This window comes from Heterocephalus glaber, unplaced genomic scaffold, assembly GCF_053883595.1.
Source record: "Heterocephalus glaber isolate CG9 unplaced genomic scaffold, H.glaber_assembly_v1.0 deba00001523, whole genome shotgun sequence".
In the NCBI taxonomy this organism is placed as follows: Eukaryota; Metazoa; Chordata; class Mammalia; order Rodentia; family Bathyergidae; genus Heterocephalus; species Heterocephalus glaber.
The window spans coordinates 1776072-1790898 of NW_028258327.1; the positions used below are offsets into that span (position 1 = coordinate 1776072).

The 14827-nt window shown below is 41.5% G+C and overlaps 1 protein-coding gene across 1 annotated transcript; it reads right to left on the reverse strand.

Moving 5' to 3' along the window:
* Window positions 1-1865: 1865 nt before the first annotated feature.
* On the reverse strand, window positions 1866-2964 carry LOC101708991 (trace amine-associated receptor 8a). The gene has a single exon (XM_004846002.4). The coding sequence runs from the start codon at window positions 2962-2964 to the stop codon at window positions 1933-1935; it is 1032 nt and encodes a 343-aa protein (XP_004846059.2). The 3' UTR covers window positions 1866-1932.
* Between the last annotated feature and the right edge of the window lie 11863 nt (window positions 2965-14827).

Genomic DNA, 14827 nt, shown 5'->3' on the forward strand with positions numbered 1-14827 from the left:
GCATATATTGGAGACAGAAGGATTCGGTGCGGGAATTCACTAAATACAGGACACATAACTTATAAGGTTATTTTATGATAATTACCCAAAGAGTCCAATGCAAAGGACTGTAAGAGATTAACCGCACACTAGAAGCCCAAAGAATTCAACTGAGGGCCTAGATCCCAGCAGTTTCCCACACAAGTCCAGCTGAAGACCTAGAGTCCAAGCCAATGTCCTCCTTGAGTCCAGCCAGTGGCCTAGAGCCCATGGCAATGTCTCATGCTTGTCCGTATTGAGGATCTGCACCTGGGAAGGCCCAAAGGCCAGTGGTAGAAGCCAGAAAATCTACACTGGTGAGATGAAGGATTTCTGCCACCAAGCTGAGGAATCCACAATGGAGCTAGGAAGTGATGCTCACGGTGAAGATCAGAGCTCCCCTGATGAAAACAGCAGCCATTCCCAGGGACAGCAAATTCCTGAGCTGCCCCTCTGACAGAACACGCTAGTTTGCATTGGGAAAACCATCCGCAGCAAGCTTCTCCTAGCAAATCAACAGGCCAAGATCTCCCCCTACAGTTCTCTTTTATGGCTATTGGTAAAAGTCTTCAGGTGGATCCTCCACGCCCAGACCATGCTGATTCAGTTCAGCTGGGTGATACAAGTTGACCATTAGTCAATCCACCACAGCATATTCTTATGATTACTTTATTTTATTATTAGCTATTATTGTACCTGTTATAATTACACTTGATCATATATACATGAAATTTTATGGTTTATATAAGGTTCAAATCCATGAGGATCTTGAACTTTATTCTACAAATAAACAAGGGAACTACTGTCCTCACCATTTTTAGGTTAAAAAAACTATTTTAAAAAAGCTGCACAAGTTAATCACTATTTCAGATGATAAAAATTGTACAAATAACTGCTGGTGATAGTAACTCATTTGCATTTTCACTTTGTTAATAATCACTGTGCCTGCCCTTTTTGGTAGATTTCTTTCTTCACTTGCAAAATTTCTGTGATTAACAATGTGCTCCTAAAGCTGAACCGCTGCTCCCACAATGCTTGGGGGAGCACTCCAGATGATGCACACCATTAACACAAGAAGCTTACTTGCTCCCCCTCAAACTCCTGGGAGGTACAGACACCGAGGGAAGAGGGAAGAACCTCCACAAGAGCAGCAATAAACAGCCTGGTGGGCGGCATCACCACACCTGGGCTGTGGCTGTTACGGCCTGAATTGCATCACCCAAAATGTATATGTTGAATTCCTTACTAACCCCCAGTGTGGCAGTCTTTACAGAGGTCATTAAGTTAAAATGAGGTGTGTAGGATGAGCTCTAATTCAATATGACTGCTGTCCAGTAAGAAGAGATTAGGACCCAGACACACAAACAGGAAGGACCTGTGAAAAAAGAGCCATCTGCTGGCCAAGAAGAGCATCCCTCCAACGACACCAATGCCAGGAAACCTTCATCCTGGTCTTCTAGGTTCTAGAATTATGAGAATACGAGTCTGTGGTTGGAGCCACCCAGCCTGTGCCACTTGGTTACAAGCCCTGGCAAACGAACACAGTATCCCTAACGACAGAGAAAGAAAGAACATTTCCAGGGAAACTACAGGTAGGCATAAAAGAAAAGAACATAAGAGACATCACATTCAAAAATGAGAATTAGAAATCAGCAAATTGGAATAAACAAGTGCACAAGGCAAGTACATGTACAAAACATTGACACAAGTGACGTGTAAGTTGCTATATACTTTACTCTTAGTGTAGTAAATATCTTTACAATAACTGCATGTTTTAACTTACCCAGAACTTTGGTTCAGGCTAATTCATGCTCTTTCTCCAATTTAGAAAGGTTGTATTTGTCTGATATTTAAGTTCATTATAAATTCATAATTCTGAAAATATTCTTTACTTGCTTAATGTAGTGCTCACACTTATTCTGAAAATAAACTCATTGTTGATGAACTATCCTTTAATATTTCCACACTTAAAATAACTTTTATAGCTTTCCTAAACCAAGGATAAAATAAAATATAAATCAAGGGATTCATAGCTGAGTTATAATATGCACACCAACAGCAAATCTCATATATATAGGCAGGGGTGATGAACCCCATAAAAGCATCAATTAATCTCTCAATTGTATATGGTAACCAGGAGATAGTAAATGTGACCACAGTGACTCCCAGGGTTTTGGCTGCTTTTCTCTCCCTCTTGGCTACTTGGGCTTTGTAACTCTCTGAGGATGATTCTGAAGAAGTACCCAGAGTACTTTCAATTTTTACAGCTTGCTGTTTGGCTACCAAAAAAATTTTACTATAAAGAATTACCATAACAAGGGCATGTATGAAGAATAACAGAAAATCTATCAAAACCCAATCTTGATTGACAACTATTTGACAGCCACCTGCACAGTTGAGAGCACTCACTAAACTTTCCATCCCATCGTCATTGACACCTGTGTAGAGCATGGTACCAAAGTACATCATGGGCAGAATCCAGGAGACACCGATGCAAATGCCTGACACAGACACCGTGAACTTGGTGGGGTAGGCCAGGGGATCAGTAACAGCCATGTACCTGTCCACGGAGATGAAGCACAGATGGAAGAGAGAAGAGTAGCAAAATGCTGCATCACAGCAGCTGTGAAGGATACAAAATGTAGCTCCAAAGTACCAGCAGCTCTCCACGGACCTGACCATGCTGAAGGGCATCACAGTGACTTCCACCAAGAAGTCAATGCAGGCCAGATAGATGACAAGGAAATTGCCCGGAGAGTGCAGCTGCCTGAAATGGAGGACTGAGATCATCACCAGGAGGTTTCCAAGGACAGCCAGCACGGCCCCAGAGCCAAAGGCTGCATATAGCACCACCTGGGAGCCAGCAGAGTAGGGAGTCTTAATACAGGACCCAGTCACATTCTCATAGCAAAGCAGCAGAGCCGGTTGGGAGAAGTTGCTGCTCATGGTTCTGCTCAGTGATGCTTGCTGGATTCCTGGCCCTGCTGTTGGAGGGAATAATGATGAAGACATCAAACTGCAGGGCTGAGCAAGTGCTTTCAAATATTGCATTTTTCCACTATAATTATGAAGAAAACAAAAGTAATTTAATGACTCAGAAAATCATTCTCTTTGTCTTAAGTCACAAAATTACACCTAAATGTCATGGCCAGCCCCAGGCAAATCTATGAATTTTCATTGGCCTAGGAATCCCATGATCTGAGGAATTGAAGAAATTTTATTTAATACCTGATTCTTTACACCTGTGAAGCTTTTCCTTGCAAAGGATATTTACATATTTGAGAAGTCACCTTTTAAAAGACATCTACCTCCTAGGACATTTTAGGACGCAAGCCAATCAACTCTCCTCAGTCTGAACTCCTCATGAGAAGTCCCTACAGTATAAGGTGTGAATCAGGAAAGGAAAACCGTATTGACAATTATAACTAATAAGTTCATCTAAAAAACATGTTTGTCTGTGCTCTGCTCCTTTGGAGAAATGCTTGATTTTCAAAACCAAGAGATTTCAGGTCAAGTTTTCTAAAAGAACCCAGCTTTGTCTGCCTACATAATTTGCAAGGCCCTGAGCAATATAAAAATCAACAAGGGAAATGACAATGTTTCACAAAAATAGAGAAAATTTGTCACTAAATGCTCTATAGTATTTAGAAATACTAAATTATTATTTTGTTTCTTGAGACAGGGACTCGTGGTGCAGTTCAGGCTGACCTTGAACTCACTATGTAGCTGAGGCTGGCCTCAAACTTGCAGCAATCCTCCTGCCTCAGCCTCCCAAGAGATGGGATTACAGGCATGCACCACCACACCTGGCCGAAATACTAAATTATTTATGAAGAGTTTCCTTTCTTTTATGGTCTCCAAGACCTCGCACATCTGATATGTCCTGTACTGTCCCACTTCCTTGGGTACAGAAGTCACTACAGGGGACATGAAGACTCTGACAGGTGTCTGTAAGGATTGTCCTGCAGGTTGGCATCCACGTGGCCTGCCCACTGCCAGGTAGGTTCCCCTCCTACCATCCGCTGAACCAAGTATGCCAGGCCTAGGGATAAGGAAGTCCAGCCAGGTATCTGCCTTTCCACAGGGCAGCCATCTCAACCAAAGCAGACAGACAGGTAACCCTGGCATGGTTGCAGTCTCGACACCAGGAGGCACTCGATGCATGGAATAGGTAGTGAGAGTCTTGGCCCTGCAAATCAGCCCCTGTACATGCTGTGACTCTACCAATCTGGGGTGGGGACAACAGATTATGCTCAGCCCTGAGACTGCAGATGGCCCCAAGCATGACTCTGCCCATCCTGCATCCAGACCTGCACTATGGTGTGGAGAGGATGGCAGGGTGGCCAGGGTGGGAGGGACATGGGAATGGGGCCCAGGTTGGCATGAGATGGCAGGGAACCTATCAGAGAGAAGGAGACCTGGTGTCATCCAGAACCACAGGTGACTCTAGGTTCCAAGTATCCCGCACTCATTTCATTGTGCCTTTGATTCATTTAACAGAACACAAATTCAAGATAAAGTCATTAAGAAATTCAAGATAAAAAAAAAAGAAATTCAAGAGAACTACTACAAGCATCAGACTCCAACTCAGTGGTCTGTGGGAATTCATCAGTCACAAGCCCATGGAACAACTCTTCCTGGTTCATTTCAGATGTGAACTTATCGTCTCATCGTGTGTACTCACGAATGAAGCAAAGAACATTCCCCAAAAGCTAACTACAAAACAGCCAGATGGGAGAGAGTTTGAGCTGAGGGTCAGGCAGCCCTGACAGTTTTCCAGACCCTGAGTTTTGCTTTGACACTATGATCGGGAATTTCGGGAGCTGAGGAAGGACATTAAGAACTGAAATCCATAAAACAGATTTCAGGTCTGGCACAGTAATTAAATTTCATTCTATAAGGCAACAACAAAGTAGGAGATGATAAAGACTTCTTTCACACCACTATATATTTGACTTTTGAGAGAAACAGGATCTGCTATTTAGGATTAAGATTTTAAAATATTTTGACATATATGTAGAAGATGATATGTTAAAACCATGACATGAAGAGAGTCATTCTGTTGACCATGTAGCAAATTTTTCTAGTAATGCTCCATTCTCTTCTTGATTCATTCTCATACCTATCTTCATTTCACCTACTCTCATTCGGTAATTTTGCCTCCCTATGTTCCAAAAATATTCAATATCCAATTTGAATACTGAAGCAGGTAGGGACTTAGGGCAGCAGAATGGAGGGCAGGAGTGAAGGGTGAATCCTAGGTTTGTATCTTGTCAAAGGAAAGACACAATAGAGAGGATAAAGAGTACATTTGGGAGGAATGTACTCCCTTTCATTTGGAAGGTTAATGGATTAGGTTTGCAAGCAGGAACACCAACTTACAAGCACCATCTATAAAAGAAAACATAGCAAGAAATATAACAGAGAAACAGGAAATAGTGGTACCACAGGCTCTGTGGAATGAAAGAGTTTTGGGATAAAAAGTATAACTGAGAGTGTCAAGTGGTACAGATATATCAAATTAAATAAATAAACACAGAATTCTTATTTATCATTAACAACTAGGTTACTGATGAGCATAAATAAACTTGTAGAGGAATGATGGAGACAAATCTGGATTGCAGGCTGCTTCAAAATGGATGGGTATGGAGAGGGCAGGCAAGTGAGATGATGAACAATGCGTAACCATGAAGAAGAAGAGAGATTCATGGGAGATAGCAGCAGGCATAGATTTGGAGAGCGTCTATACTGATTTGTGTGCCACTGTATTCAGGGGTGCTAAGTAAAAATAAATGAAGAATATAGCACCAAAGGTTGCCCTCATTCTGGAAAAAATTTACTGCCAAACAAGAAAACAAACTCGCACAGACTCAGGATCTGAGAGCCTGTTGAAGGAAAAAAACAGAGCAAGTTTTCCATAGCCAGGGGACCAGGAACTCCCTGTGTCCTGTATTAGGGAAGTAAAGTTTCTGAGCAGGGTTGTTGACTAGAGAAGTGGGCTCAATGGTTAGAAAAGCACTGAAACCAGATGAGGTGTCTGAGGCTTTCATGGGGCAGCTGCCTTGGGATCATGCATGGCATTACTTACTCAGTAGCACTGTACTCAATTACCACAGATTAATGGCTTAACAGCGCAAATATATTAACTTGCACATTTACTTGACTGGAAATCTAGAGGTTAGAAATTTGAAGCTGGTCTTGCTGGACTAAAATCCAAGTGCCAGCCCTGTGGAGCACCTTTACTCTCTCTCTCTCTCTCTCTCTCTGACTCTCACACTGCCTCTCCTCCCTCAGTCTTACTTTTTAAATCATCCTTGTGATGACACTGGCCTACCTGGACAATCTCAGATCATCTCCCATCTCCTTCATGTCCTTAATTTCCTCACACATGCAAAGTTCTCTGTGCTCTACCTTCTACTCTAGATCTAAAATATACCCTCAAAATCTCATGTGTTCAGAGCTGAGGCCTGGCCAGGGGGACAGGAAACAGGAGCTTAACCTAGTAGGGTGTATTCTTGGAGATGGCTCCTCCCTGCCCTTTCTGCTTGCTGGCTATGTTGGGTAGAGCGACTTTCCTCCACCACGCCCTTTGACTATACCATTTCTGGCTTTGAGCAAGCCAATCATGGACTGAAACCACTGGAAGCTGTGAGCCAAATAAAACTATCCTCCTTTTAAACTGCATCATGTATTTTGACCCATTGAGAGAAAAGCTGACTAATACAGCATATAAGGTTCCAGATTCACTGGTTCTGAGTCCTGAGATGTGATTTATTTGGTGATGTTTTTCTGGCTACCTCAGGCATTCACCTGCTTCTGCACCAGTGTGAAAAACACCCCATGGATAATGGTGTTCCCCTGCGCTGTCTCTGAAGTGTACTTGTGTCCAGATTGCTGCATCCTGTCAGATATGGAAGATGGGAGAAAGACATCCTCAATGAGGAAAGATATTGAAAGACAAAACCTTCAAGCTCTCGTCTTTCAGGACCAAAAAACCACTTCAAGGCAAAAATACAGAGTTTAGAAAATGCATGTAATCAAGCAACACAGGCATTTGTTCATCTACACTTACTTCTTAGACAAGATAAATATTTCAAAGGGACTTGCTGGGATTAAGTTCAATTCATTCATTTATCAAACCCTGTGCTCCAAATATAGGAGAAGACCGTGTATGTAAATAGGAAAAGGAAATAAAGCAAAGCTCAGAAATAAGATAATCTCTGTGTGAGAAAAAGAAACAGTATGTACATAGACCTGAAAATGAGGACGTTTTGGTTTGCAGCTTCAAAAGCAGCAATAGAATCCAGTATTTTGACTCCTTTGGTGGGATCTACAAGTGTCCCACTCTGACAGGAAATAGCACAGAGCTCATGGCTCCACTCTGGGTTTCACATGAGGCTCTTGCCTCATGACACAGGTGAAAATATGCTGAAGCAACGTGGCTTTGCCTCAGGTCCACCCAGGACTGTGGCTTTCAGAGATCTGATCATCTGGGGAGATCTCAGAACATTGAAGCAGCCTCACAACCAGCTAGGGCTGAGCTGCCCCAGGACTTTAACATTTTAACAGCAGAAGCAGAACCCAAAGCACCAGTGTGGAGTCAAATTGTGATTTGGGGACCTTCCGAGCTGCATGGAGACCACTTCAAAACTACCAGGCATTAAATGTGCTTGAGGTGGAGAGAGAATTCAATGAGCAAAACATAAAACACTCCCGGTGAAATTAACTTCATAAAATAGTTCGGCAAAGACAAGTACAACTCTTCACTGGAGATTCCGTGTGTCTTTTACTGAAATACGGATGCCATGGAAGAAAGTGGTTGGAAGTCCTAGGTAGAATGTCCATGTTTTAAACAAATACTTCAAGGGGATTCCAGTGTTGGTAACTCAGGGGGTTACTAGAGGACCACTGCATCACTACTTTCATGTTTGTAATAAAATATTTAACTCAAAGAGAAGGCATAAACATTCATTGGGTTAGATTTTAGTCAATTTTTCATACTATTTGTCTTTTCATTATTGATTTCTATCTTCCTTTTCTTCATTTAAGTATTCTTGATTATCAAAATACTTATTTGTTCATTTACTTATCTTGGGGTACCTGGGACTGAACTAATTATCTTTACTGAAATACGTCTCTAGCTATTTTTTCTATTTTTTCTTGTTATTTTGAGACAGGGTCTTGGTTCGTTGGTGGGTTGCAGTTGCCCAGCCTGAATTTGAACTTGCTATCCTCTCATCCCAACCTTCTATCAGTTTTCTTCCTTTTATAAACTGTGGCCAAAGTTGAGCCAGTACAAAAGGGATTTACTCTAATTAGAAGTTAGTGCAAAGTGGCAGCCATTGATTCTGAAGCTAGGTACACTCTACCCCACCCACACTGGATGAAGGAGGGGGTAATTCCTGGAAACAATGAGGAATGTGTGGAATCCTGAAAACATAAAGGTAGAAATGCCATTCAACCCAGCTATTCCCCTTCTAGATGTCTTCCCAAAAGAGTGAAAGACAGCATATTACACTGATATGTGTATATGCATGTTTGTAGCAGCAAAATTCATAGCAAGCTACATCTTAGAAGCAGCTCATTTGTCCATCAACAGATGAATGGATAAAGAAAATGTGGTATTTATGCCTAAAGGTGTACTGCTTTACAGTAAAAGAGGATAAATTTAAGCATTTATAAGAAAAGTTTAAATATTACCTGGTTTCTTTTATATGGGAAACTCAAAATATAAATAAAGAACAAACTAAAGATGGGTAACAGGAAGTAGGGAGACAGAGGTTTTGCAGAAAGGAAGGGACCAGGAGATGGAGGGAGGGAGGGGGAAGGAAAGAGGATGAAGAAAGTACCGAGCTGTGTTAAGTACCAGCTTCCCAAGGGGAATGTGGTCATTATGTGCTGCAAACATGCACTAATGAATATGTACTAATAAAAAGTAAAAAAATGAACAAAAAAACCAGTTTGTGTCTGCTAGGACATCACTTATTTTCCTGGATTTGAGTCCCTGCCCCTCAATCTCCTCACTTCATCCTGCATGCTTATCTCACAACAGGGGAGACAGGAGAGACAGGAGAGGATCAGGAGTAAGACTTCAGTACAAGTCCCATACTTTCATTGGCATTGACTAAGATAGCCTTCCTATTCCCCTCAGTTTGACTGAATTTGAAATAAATCTTGTTGTAAGGCATGGCAGCACCATCTTTAAGTATGTAATCCCCGCACATGGGTGGCTGAAGCAGGTGGATCTTTTGAGGCCAGCTTGAACTATACAGGGAGACCCTGTCTCAGAAAACCAATGAAAGAGAGAGAGAGAGAGAGAGAGAGAGAGAGAGAGAGAGAGAGAGAGAGAGAGAGAGAGAGAGAGTCTGTCTGAATTTAGGTTCTTGGCCTCTTTTCTTAGCATTTTCACTTTAGAAAAATTGAATTCTTTCTTTCCTCCTTGAGATGCAAAGCTTTCTAACCCGGTTAAGACTCAGGAGTCATTATTCTGAGCTATCATCATTAGAGAAGTTAGAGCCCTACAGCCTAGTCTCTATGAGTGGAGGAACCTGACTGCAGAAGGTGCTGGCTCTGTGTTGGAATAAAAATATGAGAAAGCTCAGTTTTCCTTTTGGTAAGGCCACTTTGCAAACACATGTTTGCTCAACTTCCTCCCTCTTAGCTCTTAAAAATTGTCCAGCCCTTTGTTTTAGTGCAGTTGACATCAGACTGAGCACTGCCCTCTCTGGCCTACTGCAATAGTCTTGAATATAGTTGGCTTTGACTGCATGAGGAGTAGTTCTTTGCATTGATATAATAAAAACATACTGTACTAATGTGTACATTAGTTGGCTATTGCATGTAACAATCACAAATTTCCAATTTCATATAACATTGAGTATTTCTCACACATCTGGGTTAACGCTAGGCTGTAAAAACTAGAGAAAAAGAGGAGAGGGCTCTGGTCAACATGCAGCAATGCTTCCTGTACATATGCATCCTCCTCAGATCTGAGAGCTCCCAGAGCAGGTTCAAATGGGGGGGACAGAGGTTCAAGACAATAAACAATGCAATACAATATCATAAGGCCTGGGATCAGAACCGACACACCGTCACTGTAGCCCATCTCTTCGCCATGTAGGAAGAACAGCAAAGGTGCGTGACAAAAAGCATGATTACAGAGGAGGTTCATAATTAAAAATTAAATCAGCTACCTTAGCGCATCTCAGTTCTTTTTTCATCTTCTCCCCCCTGCACGTGCGCGTGCACACACACCCACACACACACACACACACACACACTGCCTCCTCCATCTCCTGGTCCCCTTTCCTTTTGCAAAAACTGTATCTATTTCCTATTATCCATCTATTGGTTTGTTCTTTGTTTGTATTTTGAAATTCTCATATAGAAGAAGCTGTGTGATATTTAAGTTTGTGTGTCTGATTTACTTCACTTTGCATTAGGCTCTCAAGTTGCATTCATTTTCCTATAAATGACTCTAATGTTCCTATAAATGATTCTATTATGGCAGAGTACTATTCCTTTGTGTGAAAATGCCACATCTTATATATCCATTCATCTGTTGATGGACTTAGAGGCCACTGCCAAGATTAGGCTATTTTGAATTGTGCTGCTATAAACATGGATATGTATGTGTCACCTCAATATGCTCTACTTTCTTCAGGGAAAATACCTAGAAGGGGAATAGCTGAAGTGAATGGAATTTCTAGGTTGATGTGGATAATAGTTTAATAATGATGGTAATAGTGATGTGGAACAGCAAGAAGAGATGAATGTTGCTTCTGCTGCCTCCCACCTACAGGAAATGCATCACACTTTCAGAGGCTCCATGCTCACTCCGGGTAATATTCCAAAGAGATTCAGTGAAGCTGTTTGTGGCCTGAGTCTTCCAGGGTAAGACATCTGGGTAAGTGGACCTGATCTGCTTATCCAGAGTTCTGAGTAGGTCATTATTTCCAGGTCTACATGGAACCCACTTGCAGTGCAGTATTATATTGTGGTGGGTGTATTAGTCATCTTTACCATCACTGACCCACACTACCTAACAACTACCACTTGAGGGGAGATTTAATTTGGATCATTGTTTCAAGGGATTCAGTTCATGGTCAGTTGGATCTACAGCAGAAACATCATGGCGGAAGGGAATGATGGACTAAAGCTCCCTAGTTCATGGCATTCAGGCAGCAGAATGAGAAAACAGAGCCAAGAAGGAAGGTATACGAGACTACTTATAGACCCCAAGTAAGGAGTACATGACCTACCCAGACACACCAGTAAGTATGCTTTATTAATGTGTGGGCAGATCCCAAGAAAACCAATTTGATGATTATGCTTAAATGTTATAATTCATACCTTGTGAACTTGTCAGTTAAACATATCTCCATAAACCCCATCACTTCCATATAAACAGTAATGATTTAATTCCACTTAACACAATAGAACTATCTTATATACAACTGAAAACACAATAACCCCTTCCCCAAAGCCTCAACATGTCCAGCATTTCTCAAAAGTTCAAGTCAAAGTGTCTTCTGAGACTCAATGCAAACTCTTGGATGTGAACCATTGTAACATTCAAAAAGCAAGTTGCTTAATCCCAAAATACAATGGTAAGGGTTAAACCTTGCCATTCCAATATGGAGGAATAGGAAGATAGAATAGGACAAAGCAAGACCACAACCCAGCAGAACAAACATTAATTCCTCTAGCTGCACATCCAGTATCCAGGGCACATGGTAAAATGTGAGTTCCAGAGGGGATGGTGACCCCATCATAATAGTTGCAGATTATATGACCACTCTTGGGCTCTTTCCACTCATGGCCTGCTGTTTTCTTCAGCAGACATTCCACATACCTTGCATCTACAACTTCCTGTGGTCTCCACTGCACCTTTGGCCACATCCCCAAAGCTTCATGCACTGCTCAGTCAGGGCCTTTTGGTCTGGCCTCCCAGCCTTCCCTGGAATCTTGCAAGAAGTCTCTCTGGCCCCACAACTCTTGCATTCTGCATGCTTGAACAACCAGAATCACGGGAACAACACTAAGTTCTGTTGCCAGCCCAAACTATAACCAAATTCACTTGAACCATGGCTTTAACAACCTTTGGGTGCTTCAATAATTGAGCACAGTGAAATGAACCCTGAGAAACCAATTCCTGAGAAAGCTTTCCTGGGGAGATTTAGGGCCTCTCTTCTCAAAAGCTTTACCTTTTGGCACTCTTCAGCTTTCAATAGGAGGGGGTCTTACTGATTCCTGTGATGCCCCCAAGGCATTCTCATTCTTCTACCAGTTCAAAGTACTTCCTTTCTTTTTAATGGCATTAATCTCTTCAGCAACCACACCTCCTTTGGGTCCAATTTTATAAATGATTCTTGTAAAACCAAAATTTATGTTTGAAATTTTTCTGGTATACTTTTTGCCTAATTCTCACTATAAGCCTGGCTAAAATAGATAGCAGGAATCATGCCAGTCCTCAATGTTGGGTTGCCTTGAAACTTCCACCACCAGATCAATTAGTCCACTACTCTTCAATGGAGTTTCCTGCAAAGTCTCACCACAGGTAAAGAAATTTTTGCTATGTTGTAAGACTCATGAATTCTGGTCCTTTTCCTGATCAACTCCATATTCCTGACAGAAATTTCTTGAACCTAGCCTTTACTGTCTGCATTCCTATCAGCATTCTGGTCTTAGCTCTGACCAGAATTGCCCTTCATTTTCTGCCAGCAACATTCTAGGGCTTCACTATCCTGAATCTACAAGGCTTCCTGGTACAAATTGTCGGTATTAGTTTCTTTCCCATCACTATGACACCAAAAATGACACCCGCAACTTGAAAAAAGGGAGGGTTTGATTTGGCTCAGAGTTTCCGGGTATTTGGTCCAGGGTTTTCTGGCTCCAGAGCATCAGCATTACTGGAGAAGACTATAGCAGAGCAAAACTGCTTAGTTCATGTGGACCAGGAAACAGGTCAGGGGAACAGCACCAGAGAGAAAGAGGGAAATGACCAGATATGGACCCCAAGGTCATGTCTCCATGACCAACACAGAAACACACAGAAATGTGCTCTAATGGGTGGCTTCCAAGCCAATCAAATTGACAATTAAGCTTAAATTGTACAGTTGGAAGCTGCTTTCTATAACTGTCTAATGCTCAATCAGCTTTGTACCAACATTTTATTGTTTTATGTGCTCTCAACCTACATCTTTTGTCTACCTTGATATGGTATATCACCATCCACAAAATGATGGCTTTATAATTTATTGTGCCTTTATGGAAGACTCAGAAATACTGTTCAGTTCTATTCAGATCTCTCTTTAAGAAAAGGATCTGGGTAAGAAAGGGGTCTGGACTTTTGTGTATCATGTTTTCAATCATATTGACTCGTCACAGTGATGATATGATAATCAGAAAAGATGAGTGATTGGTACCTAGCACACAACAGACCTTGCTGAGATGCATGTTTGGTAGCAGTTTGGAGCAAGGCTTTCTGAAGATGCAGGGGCCTCTACTTCACTGGAGTAGTCAAAGATGTCTCTTTCAAAGTAAAGGACAAAATCACTACATCTTGTGTCTCTTACAGCAAAGAAGGAAGCAAATACCTGAAAGACAATTTCAGACTCTAGAGACAACATATCCCACACATTAAGATACCACTCTGGTCCATGTAAAAACATCTTCCAGCTTTGTGTGAGGCCTGGAATATGATAGGACCCTTTACTGGGATGAGGCTGCAGTACAAGGGCCATACAAATTAGGGCCCTTATGGTGCTGGAAATATTAGTTGCAGAAAAGAATGCATTAAACATGTGATGTAGGCTCCCTGGGAAAAATGTAGAGCTGTCCTCTAGGGTTCCGGAGCAAAGCCATACTATTTTTCAATGGAGGTTGAAGCAGTTAATGGAAATATGTCCATTGTTGTGCTACTGAGCCAGGGTAGTGATAAAATATTTGATCATATGACATCAGGTGGTTATAGGCACGAAACCGCCCTTTATAAGTTAGGTCTCGTTGGATCCTCCAATGGAAATGCTACTTATGAGACCAAACAAAGCAAAGCTACAGGGTGCAAAGAATCTGCAGGAGCCCAGAGCTCATGTTGCCACCACTACTGTGGCAGCATCCCTCTAGCTCACACTTCAGCTGACTGAAGAGGAGGAAAAGGCCAAGCTGAGTTTACAGATGGGCTCTGTCCATCTGTGACTATGCCCAGAAACTAACAGCAGTTGCATTTAAATGTTGCTCAGCATTGGCCTTGGATAAGAATGAAGTTGAAAATCCTTCCCTATAGAGAAATTTTGTTTTAGAGAAATCTACTTTCCCAGCCCTTTCATTTTCAGTGTGCTCAGCCAAGAACTGGAGATTTTACTCTGTCAAACCATTCTTTCCAATTTTATCTCCATCTTTTCATCTTTCCATCACTCTTCAGCCTCCGGCTAATTACTCCGTCTTTCCAGGAAACTGGAAATATTCTGCACTTCTCTTTCAAATTGTTTTATCACTATCAGTTGATATTTCTTTTCTTTTCTTTTTTAAATAAATTCTTTTATTGGTACATTGTAGGTATATAACACAATTACATTTCTCATTGGGAATTGTACCTTTACATAATGCATCTTGGTTCTTATTTTTTCCCCATTCCTAGCCCTCCCTTTCAGTTGATATTTCTAAAATCAACATGACTTCAAGGGACAAAGATATTGGTATTTCACAACAATATTGTTAGAATCCTGATCATTGTTCTTATCTTTCAGTTTTTTGATCAGTCAGTTGTACAGATATTTGTTTCCTACAATATGATAAGGATTCTACA

Excerpts from the sequence above, each read along its gene's own strand:
- LOC101708991 (XM_004846002.4), bottom strand. The coding sequence starts at position 2,964 with ATGAGCAGCAACTTCTCCCAACCGGCTCTGCTGCTTTGCTATGAGAAT.